The following is an 18183-nucleotide window of genomic DNA, read 5'->3' on the forward strand; positions in this document are numbered from 1 at the left end:
TCTACTTACAGTCCATAAAATATACCTTAAAACTACTCTAATAAATGACACGTTGAAATAATTTTTTCATCTCAATTTATTAATTTTTCATGATAAATGAATATATAGAGATGTACAATGTTTTGCTCCATGTCAAAATATGTCTCTAATGCGCAAGTAATTCTCAAACAACTGAGAATCTATAGTGGTAAGCCTTATGTTTAGCTACTTCATTAAGGAAACATTTTCCCTCAACTTATGAATGGCAAATAATGTCTGTATTCACTCATGAAACAAATAAATAAAATGAAAAATATTGACATAGCTTTCAGTCGTAATGCAAAACATGAGGTTGAAAAAGGTAAATAATTTGCAATAATGTATAACAGGACAAACAGCTGCTAACAAAGAAGTGAACCAGGTCCACTTCTATCATTTATAAAAACAGTGACTAAAAACGACCAGAAATATCGAACATAAAAGCTTAGTTCTTAGACCGCAGGAACTACAACCATAAAAAGTTCATGTAAATCTCCATCAAGTTGACACGATTCAGCACTGTTAATTTCTTTTTTTCTCTTCATTGGTTGGTCGAATTTATATATTTGTTCTCCAATGATTGGTCAATGCTAAGACCTCTCTTTCTTTTTGATTGGTCTTTTACTGACATGCTTATTAATTATTTCTGAAATTTTTTGTTTATGTTCTAGCACTTTCAACATATTGGCTTTGGATTCCTCAAGCTGATCCATAATAAGTTTGCATCTCTGGATATTCGCCTGAAACCAAAAAAAATAAAAATATGCCTCACTGAATGCTGATAGCATGAAAATATTTTAAACAAAAGTAGTTGACAAACAATTCTGCTTTCCATCTTTACAAAGAATACAAAATTAAATTTTACCTTATGCATGAAATTCAACAATGAACTTCCCAAATTGAAAAATTCAAATCTTAATTTTAAATTACCAATTGATTCACTACAGCAAAATGTCTAAAAATACACATGACTGAGATTTTACATAAACTGGGTCCTCCCAAGTTTACCTGAGTCAACTCGTGCATCATGCTCAACTCATCCTCCATTGACACTACACTGAGTTTGTTCTGTGGGCGGGGTGATAAAGCAGACTGAATCGTTGAGAATTTGCTCAGTAAAGTTTTCTCCAGATCATTCTAAAAGAAACAAAATATATACATTACTAAAATATTAGGTTTCTCCACCCATACTTGAATAAACATAAATATGTACATAAATAATTTTCAACAACTTTGAATAATGCTCCTTTTGTAATGTATCAACACAATATGAAATGTAGCTTAGTCTGTACAATACAAGTTGATTAAGGGAGAAAACTCACAAGATCCTCCATCTGAGCTGCCATATGATACAGTTTCCAGCCGCTAGCCTTCTGGACGGCTCCTTTCTGGTTGGCTAATTCATTTACTGTAGGTCGCCTTTCCTCTGTTAAAAAATACCAATTACATGTATTCAATTGGTATTCATATTATATTATATTACTGGTAAAACAACAAATATGCCACAAAGGAAAGTGGAGTATCATGCAATTGCTGAATAAAAGAATGGTTTTATTTTAGGCTGAAAAAAATCTTTAGCTTCTTGGGCCATTTAAAAATGTTGCAAGCAGGTATTTCATTTTTAAATAAACAGAATCAAAAAGTTTAATTTTTTAATTCAACACAGAATTACATGTATTATCTTTTTAACGTGAAAATAAAAATTCAAATAAATGCAGTAGTACATGACCTTATACAACAATGCTTGAGAAACAAAACTCTTATTTGTTGTCTTTAGGATATTATCCTTGTAAGACAAATGAAAGTAAAACCGAGATTATTGGAGGCTTACCTTTCGGTTTAATGTCTGTGTGTCTGTTAAAATGATTATTTCTAGGTTTCCAGGATATACTATAGAAGTTCATCAGGGATACGTTGGGTCGACATTTTTCTATCGTCCACCGTATTCCCTCGTCATCCACATATTCTACAATAGAGTTACATACCATATCATAACACTTGCAAATAAAAATTCCTTTCGCCCATTTTAACCATCTAAAACACTGTGCTAGGAGTACAAACAACAATATGAAATACACTGTACATATGAAGTTTAATATTTTTGGGGGCTTAGAGATGGATGTAAGAGTTGTCTACCTTCTCTGTATTCGGACTGTGTGTCCTCCTCTTCCTCTTTAACCGAGTCCACAGCCAGTTTCTCCTCCTCATCAGAGGACACAGCATCCTTCAGCTCCTCGTTGGCATTTCTGCAGCACAGTGAGTAATATGTAGCACGTACAGATATCTCAAAGTTAAATTCTTTTTCTCTACTTACCATGCTACACACCGATCCATTAGTTTTTAACCGCTGCTAATCACACTAATTTACTTAAAGTTTTCAAGAATACTTATACACTAACAGGAAAATGTTTGCTCTTATTTTATATTCACTCCCATTTCCCCTCATTGACAGTGTGCAGACTTGAAGGAGCTACTTGAAAATTGCAAGCAGTCACAATCTCTATTTTCGTGAATAGGAAAAAATAACATGAGGCTAAAATAATTATGTATATAGTAAACATCAATAGAAAGTATTAACATCTAGTTTAAGGTACCTCACTACACCTACACTTATACTTTTTAAGACACTACATCACAAGATGGCGATTTAAATGTTTTGTTAAACTGTTTATATCGTTCAATTTGGTTGTATATCGTCATAGCTCAGTGGTTAAAGTATTGGGCTTCTGAATTGCAGATCATGAGTTCGAATCCGCCTGGAGCTTTTGTTAATGTTAACTGAATCAAATTTTTAAAAATGTAATATTTCATCCAAAATTGCATATTTTTTGGCCTATTAGACTTAAGGTGGCTCACTACACCTTGGAGTATTTTCTCAAATTAGCAGAAAATTACTTGATTATGATAGAAAGCATGATGGATAAGAAGTATATATGTCAAATAGGCGAAAAAATGTGCAATTTGGATAAAAAAATGATATTTTCAAAAATTTCATTCAGTAAACATAAACAAAAGCCCAGGCGGATTCGAACTCATGATCTGCGGCTCACAAGCCTGACACTTTAACCACTGAGCTATGACGATATACACCTAAATCGATTGATACAAACAGTTTAACAAAACATTTAAATCGCCATCTTGTGACGTAGTATCTTAAAAAGTATAAGTCTTGGTGTAGTGAACTACCTTAAATACTTCTTATCCATTATGATATCTATCATAATCAAGTAATTTTCTGCTAATTTGAGAAAATATTACACGGTGTATGAGCCACCTTTTAAAAGGGCTCACATGTATGCGAGAATAAAAAACACTCATTAATTCATTGTATTTTGATAGTTATATCTTTTCACATTATTTAATATTTCACTGACTGTGCAGGTAACAGAACGTGTATCCAAACTTACAGTAATTGTTTCCGTGGTTTCTTCCTGGGGGAAGCATCTGTGCTGTTGGGGAGAGAATTGGACAGAGAGGCAATGCTGCTACTGATGGCTGCTGATAAACCTATTAATACAAAATTACTTACATGTATGTAAAGCCACATAACCTGTAAACAGAACTTGGGTTCAAACATTGAAGCATCAAATTAGATAATACATTTTTTTAAACTGATTTTTTCATCCAAATTTTTATCAGCACCGTAAAAATAAGTCACGTACTTGAAATTATATTGATGACATTTAATGCAGAAGTTAAATTTACCATTTTCTAAGCCCTCCATGGGCTCCTGTTTTATTTTGAGTTCGGCCATATTATTTTGAGTGGGTGTTGTGGCCTCACTGGATAGAGCTGTATCTGTAGACGACTGACTCTCCCTGTCACACAACAGTCAAACACGTTTTACAATCAGTAAATTATTTATGAAGATTACTCATTTCAACACAAACAGTATATTTGGCACCATTTTGAAGCTCTCCATTGCTGTCATATGAAAAGAGATAAAAAAATCTGACTAAAAATGAAAATAACTGGATCCTCTCTTACCCTGCGGGAGTAGCTGGAGTTTTAGGAGAGCTGGTGTTGGACTGAGGGGCAGAGTCTGTCCTAGAATCTGGACGAGGACTGTGTCTGTCCATGGTGTTCAAACCACAAACTGGTTTCTTTACAGGTCTAAATAAAAGATGCAGATCAGGGTTAAAACAAGATCTACATAAAAATTAAAACAAAGCATCAAATGGATGAGATGTTCTTACCCTTCATTGGTTCTCTTTCTCAGGATACTTGGCCGTGGAGAGGCATTGGGGGTGCTCACAGGGGTATTGCTTGTGGATTGAGAATTCTGAGGGGTCATGGGTGTGGATGGATAATTGGCCGAGGGATTACACTGCCCCATCACTGTCAGGGCAGGGATAGGGATAGAAGCGGCTGCGGCAGAGGCCGAGGACAGCGTGCTCAGACTGTCCGTGGGGGTGGTGGGGCGCGCAGAGGATTCTGGAACAGTTGCGGAAGCTGTGAACGGGAGGTTCCCGGACAGTGCTTGCTGGGCCCTGATCGACTCCATCGCAACCACAACCGGCTGTGTCTGATTAAATCTCACCGCTGCCCCTGGGGTCCCAGAATACGTGTGTGCTGCTTGCAAGGAGGCTGTTAAATTTGGAGTTTGATTTTGCACTAAAATATAAATGAATGAATTGGTGATAAGAAAACTAAGATCTATTTTATTATCAAAAGCAAGTGCTCCATTATAACACCACGGTAGAAACTGTAGAGAAATCCATAGTTGTGTTATGATGCAATTTTCCTATATATTTTTTACTTCAAGAATATGCTTGCTTTAAAAATCAGCCGAATTAATACAAGAGGTGTGCCTAGACAAACAGATTTTCCTCTTCTCTATACCACTATACAGAGTCATGACTTACATAGCCCTGGTCGTATGGTAGATGCTGTGGATATAGTTGGGAGGGTATGCACGTTCGCCAGTGCCTGCATTTGGTAGTGCATCAAGTAATCCGCCGGAAGCAAGTACGGATAAATTGGATTGGAAAGGGCTGGCCTACAATATTTTATTACAAATTTAAAAGCAATACAAATCAATAGTATGATGTATACTTTATAATTCAAGAAAATTTATGTGTATAAGTAGCTCTGATTTGAGGTGTATGAACATGTTTGAAACATAAATACATGTACCGGTAATACTTAACAATGAATAATTTTTAAAAAAAATTTAACAGATACAAAACATGGCTTCAAACTTAAATCCACATTCACAATAGAATAAAAATTTAAATAGTTTATCACCTTTGCAGTTGATGAAGCTTACTACCCCACTTCACATGCATAGAATACCACATTCAATAGCTCTAATCATTTTCCATTAATAAGACCAACAAAATAAAATTGACAGAATTTACACTAAATCCAGAACAGGACTAGTTACCTTTCAGTGTGAGTAAGTGTTGAAGGTGCTGTTAGAGAGGTACTTGGCTGAGTTCGGTGAGGCATGAAGATGCTAGTTGTTGATGTGTGGGCGGGGGGAGCTGTCCCGGGGTTAGAGGGCTCCAGTCTCGGCCTCTCAAGGGTGCTGGGGGTGACAGATAGGGAGGAGCTGACCGTGTGGGGGGCCAAGGATAATGGGGGCTGTCTCACAGGGGGTACTTTTGCTGAAAAATAGTAAGAGAATGTGTATTAAGATTTTGTTAGGAATTAAGTAAAAAAAAATACACTATCAAGGAAATAATGTAATTTAATCTCAAACAAATATTTCTGCACTTACAGTATTTGTACTCCTAGTGTAACTTAATATATCTTCCACTGTTCATTTAAAAGTCATACTGTACATAACTTTCACATTAAAGATAGGAGTTTTTTGTTTATCTGACATATTCATATTTTATTACATACTTAGTAATAAAAACAGATTTTTTGCATATGTGATATAGATAACATCACAAAACTCGTATATTTCAGCCTCTGGGGCTGATACAGGTTACCCTCTAGCTCTATACAAATCCGTATCACACCCCTTGCTGTGCATATTTACAGAATAAAATAAAACATTTGTTACAGTTGTCATTTTTAAAGGCAGTTGAAAACTTCAAATGCTAACAAATGTTTGGAGCAGTTAGCTATTGAAAACCTGAGGGAATTCCAGTTCTGTAGCTACATGACTGTTTGTTAAAACAATTAGACCTCTTATTTTTATTCAATACATGTACACAATACTTTCAAATAATATTTAAAATCAATTTGTTCAAGTTGGTGGTTTTTGTTGTTGTTTTTTTTACGAAGTATGTAATAAATATAATAATAAATACCCTTTTTTTTCATATCACAGCCTGTATCAGCCCTTGACCAATATCATCCCTCAGGCTGATACTGGCTGTGATATGAAAAAGGGTATGTATCATTCTCTATGAATTGCATTCCTGCATTTACATGTATTTCAAGAAATACTATTATAAAACAAAATTCTTGAGAAGATGTTTACCTATAGGAATGGCTGTGGTTGTCGTGGTAACAGATGATAGTGCTGCAGACAATGAAGTGGTAGAGGGGGAGGGGATGGTGATACCTGTAAATGTTGAATCCTGCGATGAATAGATATCAACACAAATACACAACATTACCACAAATACACATACACGAACAGTGAAACACCTTGCAGTCTAAATAACATAATGGCCCCAAAAATGTTATCTTTGTTTTTCAGGCATTTAGCATTCGGTCATGAGCTGCCACATTGGTTAATATATTTAGGACTATACTGAAGTTTCAGTTATTCCCCTTTTCAATCATGTAAATACAAAATAAAATTCCTGCCTTCCTCATCATATTTTTATCAGCCAAAGATACTAAAAATTAATTTTCTTCCTTATATATGATATATAGGTAATGTCATTTTGTATATATATATATATTATTAAACAAGCTATTTGCAAATTACAAAGATTACAGTTTTCCTCATAACCAATTCATTTCATTAACAACAACAATGGAACAGAGAGCTTGAAACCTTTGTTGGTCTTCATTGGATTTGTCACCAGATTGTGAGGATTCACAGAGGAATTAGAAGCCTGAGTCACTATCACTTTAGTCCCAGAAAATGCTGAAGTCTGTGGCACATGTATTGTCTTTGGAGGTCGAATGACCGGTTCTGTAGGTTGTCTCCCTGCTTGTTTAGTCTCCAGTGACCTCTGCAGGGTGCCCGCTATAACAGATTTGACCGATGCCTCTGCTAGAGGCCTGGCTTGAGTGGTGATAATTGTTTTAGGGACAGAATCCACGGTGGTCGTCCTTAATGCCTGGAGGAGGGGTTTTTGGACATCAATTGTCCTTGGGATAGTGGCCTGTTTGGAGGACCCTTCTCCACTTGGGCGAGGGGCCTGTAAGGTGATTTGGATACTGCCCTGAGGGGTTGTGGATGTATTCTGAACTGTGACATTTGTCCTGTGGAAGAAATTTGTAAGTCATACAAAACGTACCAATCAACCATCATATACACATCATCTCTTAATGCAATGTCCTTTTTTTTAATGTTCATCTTTTGTTATTTGAATTTGTGGAAATTATTATCACACAAATGAAACAAGTATTAAGCAGATGGCCTTACCTTGCTCCTTCGCTGGCCTGTGTCACAGATATTGTAACACCCGGAGTGGGAGACTTAGATGTAGGGGGTGTGGTCGACCTGATCAGGGAGGCAGTCTGTACTTTGGTCCCGGGACTTTGCAAGCTGACATTGGGGTGTCTGACCATGGGCAGGGCTGTCAGGGACTTGGGCCCGGCTAATGCTGAGGCTGCTGCCATTGCTCCTGAAACCACAAATAATATATCTACATTATTTTTAACAGAAACAGACAGTAATTGTCAGTAAAATCTATACACCTGTGTCAGTCCAGTTTATTCAAAGGAAAACTCTCGACCAAAAGGAAAGTTAATCTTTATCAGAACACCATTAAAGTTTCTAAGAGCAAACTCTGTCAACAATTTTGGGATATTGAATAATGTACATAGCATTTTCATGCAAATGAATATTACTGTACATAGGATGTTAATCCAAACCTTTTGGGAGGTGAGAGGCGAACCCAGGGTTCTGAGTGGAGGCACCCCTAAGAATAGAGCTGACATTGGTGGGTGTCCCCGGACTTATCTGTACAATGCTACCCTGGGGGATGCTGGGGGTAGTGGTAGAGCTCATCAGTGTTAAAGTGGAGGGAACAGAGGCAGCAGCAGTGGTCACGATACTGCCCACTGGTTTGGGTATTTCAATGCTGGTAGTGGCAGTCAACAGAGCTGAAAATTATATGTAACTTTCTTATGTTGCTAGAATTTCTTAGGGACTTGTTCAGAACCATGTACCTTTTATTTGCAACATTGTTAAAAGATGGAGAAATAGGAAGGTGGGGTCGTAAGGAAATTGTGAATTTATTAAACATGAAATTTCCACTTATACGAGCTAATTTACCCTTTTTAATTTTATTCAAATGCATAAACAAATGGTTACAAGAAATACAATTTACCTTGAGGTATAATGGCAGCTAAGCTTCCCCCCTCTCCTGTTTTTCCACTGCTCAGATTAATAGGAACCATTGGTTGATTCAGTGTCTTTGCCTAAATAACATGGATAAATATGCTGTTTATAGTTTAAAAAGAAATAACTATTAGAGGTTTTTAATTCATCTGCAATACTTCGAGGATGCATAAAAGTTATATAGTTTATATTAAATTGATAAATTTTACTCTAGAAATTTACACTACTCATGCAAGACGATTTACAAGCTCAAACTGTTAAAGTAAAACAATCAAAACCTATATATCATTTCCTAACTTCCCAATTTAACATGTGGTTTGAAATTCTCGAAAATTACAGATTCATACAATGATTCAGAGAGAAAAACTTCAGAAATGTACACAAAATATCTTGGCATTACAAAATGAGAGGTACATATGTAATATTACATATATATGTTCTTATACAGTGTACTTTAACACACCTGTAAATCTGAATAGTGGCTAAAGATAGCATGGCCCTGTTGGAGGTTGATTGCATGTGTGGTGGATATTGCAGTTGGATCCTCCTTTTCTCCAGCTGGTCTGTTACTCATTTCTTCTCAGAAATTTACCTGATGAACATCATCAAGATTTTATATACAAACAATTTTGTTGTATTTTAAAAGTTTTTTTTCTTTGGGGGGGGGGGTGTGTTAAAATAGGGAATTAAGTAGGCACGTAACAATTTTTCGTTGATATCAGAAAAGAAAGATTGTTAATTTATAATTAGTTTCAATGAGGTAAGAGTTAACGTAATATCAGGGGGATGTGGAAAATATTGTATTTTGAAATTACCCCTGTATACGTCACATCGGAATCCTCGTACTTTATCGTGCATCGAACAGAAGGCATAACACATGATAATCCCTAATTCAGGGAATCTTAAACTTTTCTATCCAACTTGAAAATGTATTGATAAAACACTCTCTACACAATTTTTCGGTAAAAATAACTGAAAATTAATTGTTAACCTCGAAATCCGATCTTTTTACACCAATAATTTCACACTTTGAGATGTTCCATAAATCTTTCCACCATTCATAAAACAGACCCATTTTGAGTCCCGCCAACGTCTTCATGACAAGTATTTCAAACATTTATTATCTATCCGCTTTATCATTGTATCAAAATGCATCCTAACATTGAGTTCTACAAACCAATACTTCTCGAAATAAAGAAAATTACCTGACGACAACGTTTCAACAGTGAACACGAAGATTTTCATAGAATCGGAAAAACATACATTTTCTCTATTCAAACATAGTTGTGTCAGTTTTACAACTTACCTATTCATAGCAGCGATACCAAAATAGTCCAGAACTTAGATGTCGGTTACAATCCTGATGGAAAAAACGGTAATCTAGTCGTGTTTTGCTTTGCTTCCGAGGTCAAGCATGCCGAACCATCAGTATTTGTAAACTTAAAAATGGTTGGACGGCTTAACCACGTGACAAAACCTGAAGTGAAATGAGTTATAGCGCGTTTCAATATTTTCATTGTATAGAGTATTTCAGGTTAGGAGACGAACATTGCACGCGGTAACTCAACAGTTTTTTTTTATGAAATGTTTAGGAATGTTTTGCTTGTATGCTATTTTTTTTTATTTTAGAATATAAAATTGATTAAACATATGTATTGAAGAATAACGTTATCTTTTATGCTCACCAAGATTGGCCATTTTTCCCGCAACATTAAGTTAATCTATATAAGCTAGACTGCACCAAACCTCCAAGCAAAAATCACGAAAGCACTCATTTTTGAACATAAATATTTAGTTAATTAAAAGAAAGTTCTTTGAGCATGAACTGTATACTCTCGATATACTCTCATTCATTCGTGTGCGGATCCTGCATTTTTTTCGGGGGTGGGAGAGGTTTGAGTGATATTTGAGTTTGGCCCGGGGGGGGGGGGGGGGGGGTGGTCCGAGGGATATTTTCGATTTCACAATGTCAGTTTAAGACATTTGAATTTTTCAAAAGGGGGGGGGGGGTCTAGTCCCCTCCGACTACCACTCTAAATCCGCTTTTGCCATTAAATATTCTAAATTAAAAGTCATTGGATTTATAATAATTATTTCATAGATTCCCACTTCCAGTAATTTAGAGAAGAAAATGATCGATCATGCATCATGATTGATTGAACATGACCCAGAAGGAGGGGGTTCCGGTGGATGGAATCTCCCTTCTCTATGTGGCGTGATTTTTTTTTTTAAATAAAAAATTATAATGCTTATATAAAGGCGATTTTTTCCCATAGATCTATAATATAAATAGTATAACTTATCTAAATAAATATTTAAAAATTACCTGTTTAAAAGAATTTCGTACAACGGACCATAAGAAGATTGGGGGGGGGGGGTAGATAGCGCAATTGCCCATTCGGTTGAGTCGTGAAATACAGTTTTGAATTTATTTATTTTCTAATTAAATTTATTCAAATATATTTAATACAAGTTTACCGGAGCTAAAGCACAATTTCCAACTATATTCAGTTTGTTATATATTTAAAGGGACATGGTCACGATTTTGGTCAAAAATTATTTTTCTGATTTTAATGTTAACAATGCTTAAGGCATTTTTAATATGCAACTAAAATTTGAGTGTCATTCGTTGAGCTATAATTTTAAGCGAGTTACAGAGCTCACAATTCCTTACTATGTAAACAATGCATTTGTTTACATTTTGAATGTTGAAGTGACAAGTCCTATTTTAGACCTTAAATGAAAGTGTTAAACGTTATGAACTGTTTATTTATGCTTAAGATGAAAAAGAAGATAGAAAAATCAGCTTGAAAAAGATTTTTTTACTGGTATATTGAATCTATGTAAACAAAAACAGGGCACGAGTCTTGTTTACATAACAAAGAATTGTGAGCTCTGTATCTTGTTTATAAACTAATGACTGCCTATCAAATTTCACTTGATCATTAGAAATGCATATCTAAAGCATTGTAAATAATATAAACAGAAAAATAGAATTTGACAAAAATCGTGACCATGCCCTTTTAACAAACGATAAGAAAAAAACACATTTCCTTAAATTTTGGTGGTATCGAACCCACTTACGGACTTGGAATTTTTTTTCAAAAAGTTCAATTGTTGGTATACAAAATGATATTTTCAATGATTAGTGGGTCATCTCTCCACGTTTTTGTTGATTGGAATCGGTTTGTTTTCCATAAGACCTTCTAACTACATGAATACTACGAGAAAAGCATTGAGCACAGACCCACTCTATAAAAGAAAAGATCTTGAAGTTTTAAAAAAGAACACTATTTGGAGGTTCTGATACGTATACGCCTGTTTGAGTCTACATATTCCAAGTTTTGAACATACTTAAGGGTTAAAAAAAAGATGATATGTTAAATATATATTGTTTTGAATATATTTTTTTTAAATATCAGATTTATTGAAATTTTATTTTTTCAGTATCTTATCCTTTCGTGTATAGACATTTTACACGCCTTATCCACCCATCTTCTTTATTTCTAAATTAATTGTAAAACCACCCTATTGATATTTTATAAAAGTAAAGTGCTCCTCTTTCAGCATTCGGTGTTTATTTCACTGAGTAAACATGTGGAAAATTAAAAATTGTATAAAGCAGTATATTTGTACTGCTAAAAAAATGCAGGTTTAAATTACATGGTATTTTTTCTATATTTCGTAAGAATTTTGATTGTAGTTCATGCTGTGTTGCACTGATCATGGGCGCCCCCCATCTAATTTTGTAAACGACGGATGATATAAGTCTATATAAATGTTTAAATACTATATAATACTAAGAAATATGGAATCAAATACCATATATAATAATGCACTTCTAGTATTATCTTTCAAAGAAGCTAGACAGAGTTAGCTTTGAAAAAGAGTTAATTTCACAGCAAAGCAAGATTTTTAATCTTCAAAAGAAACTAAACTTGACATCTATAGATATAAGGATTTGAGGTTTAAGTTCAATAAAATATTTTTTGATATGATCTTTGAACAATTGAACAAAATTTCATCTTCTAACTCAAGGAAACTTTATTTCTACAATAAAATATTAAATTCGACCGAGTGTAAACTGCAAGACTACTTAAAGTTTCCCTTGAAAAAACATAAAAGATCACAGCAAACAAGATTACAAATAAGTGCGCATTCATCATTTATTGAAACAGGTAGAGATTGTAAATCAATTTCCTGAGAAAAAACGTTTATGCTTTGCTTGTAAATTATTAGTCGAAAATGAAAAACATTTTGTACTTTAATTACGTGTATTACAATCTTCGATTTCAATATCGTGATATTTTTAACGATAAATCATAATGTGGTAGTGATCCCATTAAAGAAATTGTTAATCCATGTGATTATAATACTACAAACATAGGTAATCATAGATTACTAAGCTCACCGAGACGGAGCATCACCCTTATGAGACATCACCTTTATAAGACCACCTTTATCATTTTTTATGAAAATCATACTTTATGATCTTGGATATTCATGGATTCTGTTTTGACAAAATATCGTATATCATCTGATAAAATTTTTTATGATAATCATATGTTCATATGTTAATCAATACAATGATATAAAATGAAATATTGCATCATGTCATATTTATAATATATATCATATAATACAATAAAATACCGTAATAAACAATAATGAAATATGATATTGTAACGTATGATATGACATTGTATTGTGTTATACCTTATTGTATTTGATCACATAATACAATATCATAAAATATAAAACAATATAGTATTATATTACAATATCATATTACATAATACAACATAACATTGAAACATGATATTATATTGTATAATATAGTATGATATTGTATTAAATGACACTGAAACATATTTGATACATTATATGATATTATATCATATAATACAATATAATTTGATTCCAACATTGTATCTTATCAAATGATATATAGGATCTCTCATGGTTTGTGATGGTATATGATTTTTATCCAACGAGTTGTGTGTTTTCTATCCCCGAGCCTTGGCGAGGGGATAGAAAACACACAACGAGTTGGATAAAAATCATATACCATCACAAACCATGAGAGATTCTTTTTATCACATGTTTTAACCAACTTAACTTGTTAAACTTCGTTATTTCTACACATTAAATCTTCGTGTTATCAAGCCGCACAACACACATTTTTGTGATGTCAACAATATTACGCATGACGAAAGAGTTCCAAGCCAAACAAACAAACATATCATTTTTGATCAGTGTTTTAATAATCTATGAAAGAAAGTATGCAAAATATCATACTCTGTTTTTATATTAATTGTTACTTTGGACATCTGGAATTGTATAATTTCGCCTTTGTTTAAATCAACGGCCTAACGTTAAGTCATTCATCCGAGTCAGAGTCAAAGATGACACGCGGCCTTTTTTTGGATGCAGAATTCGGTTCGTTTTGGATATTAACGATGATTTTTCCACCTAAAATATTTCCGTTGATCAGGTTTTGGACACCCCCTTTCACGTTTATTGTTGTGCTTGTGGCTCCTGTGTTATTTAAAGTGTTTCGAAAGGCAGTGTTGTTTTGGGTGAATTGGAAAGTGGCGGATCCTGAGGAACATTGGGGTGCTGTTGGGTTCGAAAGAATTGATGAAATATTTCTGTGCTGGATTTCATTTAAACTGCTGTAGTTGTTAATTGACTGGATATTTTTGTGTCCTGTGATTTGCATGATCTGGTTGGCAGGTACGTTATTTTCGCTTAATTTTTGAACCAGGTGTTTGCGAGCACTGTGATTTGTTAATTTTTTCTCGCCAACAATCCCCGCTGAAGTTGTCATTCTTTTCATAATCGATCCCAATTTATTGACACCTATGGGCTGTCTTTTAAACCATTGGTCTTTATGTGTCATCGCGCATTGTTGAGTGTGAGTTGCCAAATAAAACGGGTCATCGGGATTGCAGAAATCGGAGGGTCTTTTTTCTTGGTAAAATTTGTATATTTTAATTGGACAACGATTAGGTACTTCTAAATTTTCCCACATTTTTGGTTTGACAACGCGAACGTCTCGAGGATTTGCCCCTTGTCGGGTTTTTGATTGACGTTCATTGAAGGTTAAAAATTCGGCACCGCTGCTGTCTTTTTGTAGAAAGATGTCCCCCCATGACATTGATCTGTGTTCGTCGGAGCCCCTTAAGCCAAAATATATGGTGTTAAAAAGCCACAGGGAATTGATCACACTCTCGGGATTGTTTACACCCAACAGTTCTTTTTCCCATAATTGATTTATTTCTTCGTCCGTTATTGCGTCTGATTTTTTGGATATATTGCCCCTCCCCTCGCTTTTCAGATCCTTTTGTTTTGCTTTTAATACTTCCCTAACTTTAGAAAATTCCAAACTTGATATTATTTGTTTGCCATATTTCATTCTCCGTAAATGTCTGTCAAAGCTACTCATGAATGTTCTTAATGTATTCGGTTCGTAATTGGAACCATCAGATTTCCGAACACCGAGGAAAAATTTGCATATCAAATCGTTCAATTCGGGGGGAGGAATGGTTTCAATCGCTCGCTTTTCATTTTGAGTTTCTTCAAGGAATAATTTCAGCAAATTCATATCACATATAGTTTTTTTGAGAGTGTTTTTGTTTTCTTGATCATTTACAAATTTATCTATATCTGAAGCCCCAACTGATTGGAAACGTGAAGATGTACTTGCCATCGTCTGCTTTTTCGCCGGTACAATTTCAAGCCGATATTGAGAAAAAGGCAAACAAATATCGATCCCTTCGATTTCAACATCATAAATGGTTTCATCATTTTCAAATTTTGAAGATTTTACCACACCCGTACCCTTTCCGTCGATCTTCACAACTGTATTATTAGGAATTCTGCTCACCGACATAACGTATTAATTTTGTAAACAAACTACACATGTATAGTTCGTGTTTATCTATGACGTCATACGGCGTAAGAATACACAGTGGGATATCAAAAATTTATCTCATGAGTGATATCCACCGCATATTGAGATAAACATGTGATAAGATAATATATCATATAAACCAATATCATATTATATAAATAGTGCCTGTTTGGGAGGGTAACAGTTGAAATTAACACCCCGAGAAAACCATTGTCAACCGACGCGAAGCGGAGGTTGACAATGGTTTTCGAGGGGTGTTAATTTCAACTGTTATCCTCCCAAACAGGCACTATTTATTTTGTTATACTGAATGTCTTAATTTTTAAGAAAATTTTACTGCTTTTATATAGGAATAACGTGAATTCTACAGCGAACCGTACGCGCATAATTTTCGCGCATGTAACATTTTTTAATGTTACCCGTTGCTAAGTGCGTTGCTAACGCTGAGGGTAATAGAAAATATTATTAACTGCGTCTTAACCAATCAGATTTCAGTATTTAACATGAAAGTATAACAACATACAATATCGTATGATACAATATTATATAATATTACAATATCATATTATACAATTTCATGTGATATAATTCTATATTACTGAAACCAATATCATATTATACAATATTGTATGATACAATATTATAGAATATACAATATTGTATCATAGGATACAATATAATATTTTGCAATATCTTATGTAATTGTATCATGTGATAAAATAATAAATTAAAAATACAATATAATATTACAATATTGTATCATAATATACAATACTATACATAACAATATCATGATACAATATCATATAAAATATAAAAAAAATTGATACAATATCATATCTTATCGTATAACTTTTTATAATATAACATAAGATATCATATTGTATTATATCAAACAATATTGTTTCATATCATACAATACTATATCATAGGAATCATGTTATATCATTTATCAACAAACACATCTATCTATCGAGCTGGTTTGAGTGAGGTAGGAGATTTCTTTAGCATCCTTGATAATTGAGATCAGGCTCTGCATCTGAAGCAACCTCTGCATTTAATTTATAATAAAGTTAAATCAACTATGCAAGCTATCATCTATAAAACATGTGACCTGTTCCAAAAAACTAAACCTCATCCAGCATCCGAAACCAGCATTCAAGCCCATAAGGTGCATTGGTATCATAAGACGCATCATCCATGCAAGTTTGGTGAAGTTTGGACCAGTAATAACTAAGATATCATCATCAGAGGGCACTAGCAATTAAAACCTTAACTTCCTCCAGCATCCGCAACCTATGGCTCAGATTCAGCATCCATGCCTGTCAGGTGCATCTGTATCATAAGACACACCATCCATTAAGGTTTGGTGAAGTTAGGACCTGTAATAACTAAGATTTATTTTTTAGCATCCTTGATAATGGAGATCAAGCTCTGCATCTGAAGCTACCTCTGCGATTCATTCATATTACAGTTAAATCAACTATGCAAGTTTGAAATAGTACTATCATCTATTAAACATGTGACCTGTTCCTAAAAACTTAACTTTATCCAGCATCCGAAACCAGACTCAGCATTCAAGCCTGTCAGGTGCATCAGTATCATAAGACACACCATCCATGGAAGTCTGGTGAAGTAAGGACAAGTAATAACTAAGATATCATCATCAGAGGGCACCTGTTTCAAAAACTTTATTTAACCAGCTCTTAAAACCCTAACCTCCTCCAGCATCCGAAACCTATTGCTCAGATTCAGCATTCAAGCTTGTCAGGTGCATCAGTATCATAAGACGCACCATCCATACAAGTTTGGTGAAGTTAGGACCAGTAGTAACTAAGATATAATCATCAGAGGGCACCTGCAACAAAAACTTTAACCAGCTCTAAAAACCTTAACCTCTTCCAGCATCCGAAACCTATTGCTCAGATTCAGCATTCAAGCTTGTCAGGTGCATCAGTATCATAAGACGCATCATCCATACAAGTTTGGTGAAGTTAGGACCAGTAGTAACTTAGATATTGCTATCAATGGGCACCCGCAACAAAAACTTTAACCTGCTCCAAAAACCTTAACCTCCTCCAGCATCCGAAACCTATAGCTCAGATTCAGCACTCAAGCCTGTCTGGTGCATCAGTATCATAAGGCACACCATCCATGCAAGTTTGGTGAAGTACGGACCAGCAGTAACTAAGATATTGCTATCAAAGGGCACCTGCAACAAAAACTTTAACCTGGTCCAACAACCTTAACCTCCTCCAGCATCTGAAATTTAGGACCCAGATTCAGCATCCAAGTCTTTCAAGTCCATAAGTAGGTCCAGATGCATCATCCATGCAAGTTTGGTGAAGATAGGACAAATAATAGCTTAGATACAGGACCTGCAACAAAAACTTTAACCAGGTCCGGACGCCGACGCCGACGCCGACGCCGAGGGTATAGCATAAGCTCTCCTTGACTTCGTCTCGGTGAGCTAAAAAGCCAGTCTAGGTGTATACTTAGATAAATGCCTTTGCAGAGAAAACAGTTCGAAGGACTAGAAAGAATGGAATAAAATTGTCTTGCATGCTATAACCTTTATGTAATAATAATATTCTTTGGTCCGTCATTCGATTTCATTTTGACTGTATGCCGACGTGGTGATGTCAATCAACTGAATTGAATTGAATATAATTTACGAACACCGTCTATACTATACGTTTATCCTCTATACTATAAAACCTTAAAATATTTTAAATGTTTTTGGTTTTTTGACGAATGAAAGGTTCAGTAT

At 34.6% G+C, this 18183-nt stretch overlaps 1 protein-coding gene across 2 annotated transcripts; it reads right to left on the bottom strand.

Annotated features, from left to right (window-relative positions):
• Positions 1-58: 58 nt before the first annotated feature.
• LOC105325926 (histone deacetylase complex subunit SAP130) lies at positions 59-9941 on the bottom strand. Of its 2 annotated transcripts, XM_011425721.3 has the most exons (18): positions 9804-9941; positions 8961-9089; positions 8487-8577; positions 8029-8259; positions 7577-7778; positions 6980-7413; positions 6455-6538; positions 5405-5627; positions 4884-5017; positions 4215-4632; positions 4006-4131; positions 3724-3836; positions 3426-3525; positions 2155-2264; positions 1850-1984; positions 1341-1444; positions 1027-1155; positions 59-758 (listed from the first exon to the last, which is right to left on the bottom strand). In XM_011425721.3, exons 2-18 carry the CDS (start codon positions 9069-9071, stop codon positions 609-611), a joined length of 2895 nt encoding a protein of 964 aa, XP_011424023.3. In that variant the 5' UTR covers positions 9072-9089; positions 9804-9941; the 3' UTR covers positions 59-608. The 2 variants fall into 2 exon arrangements, with proteins under 2 accessions (XP_011424023.3, XP_011424024.3); XM_011425722.3 differs by lacking the exon at positions 8029-8259.
• Positions 9942-18183: the final 8242 nt, after the last annotated feature.

This window comes from Magallana gigas, chromosome 8, assembly GCF_963853765.1.
Source record: "Magallana gigas chromosome 8, xbMagGiga1.1, whole genome shotgun sequence".
Taxonomy (NCBI): Eukaryota; Metazoa; Mollusca; class Bivalvia; order Ostreida; family Ostreidae; genus Magallana; species Magallana gigas.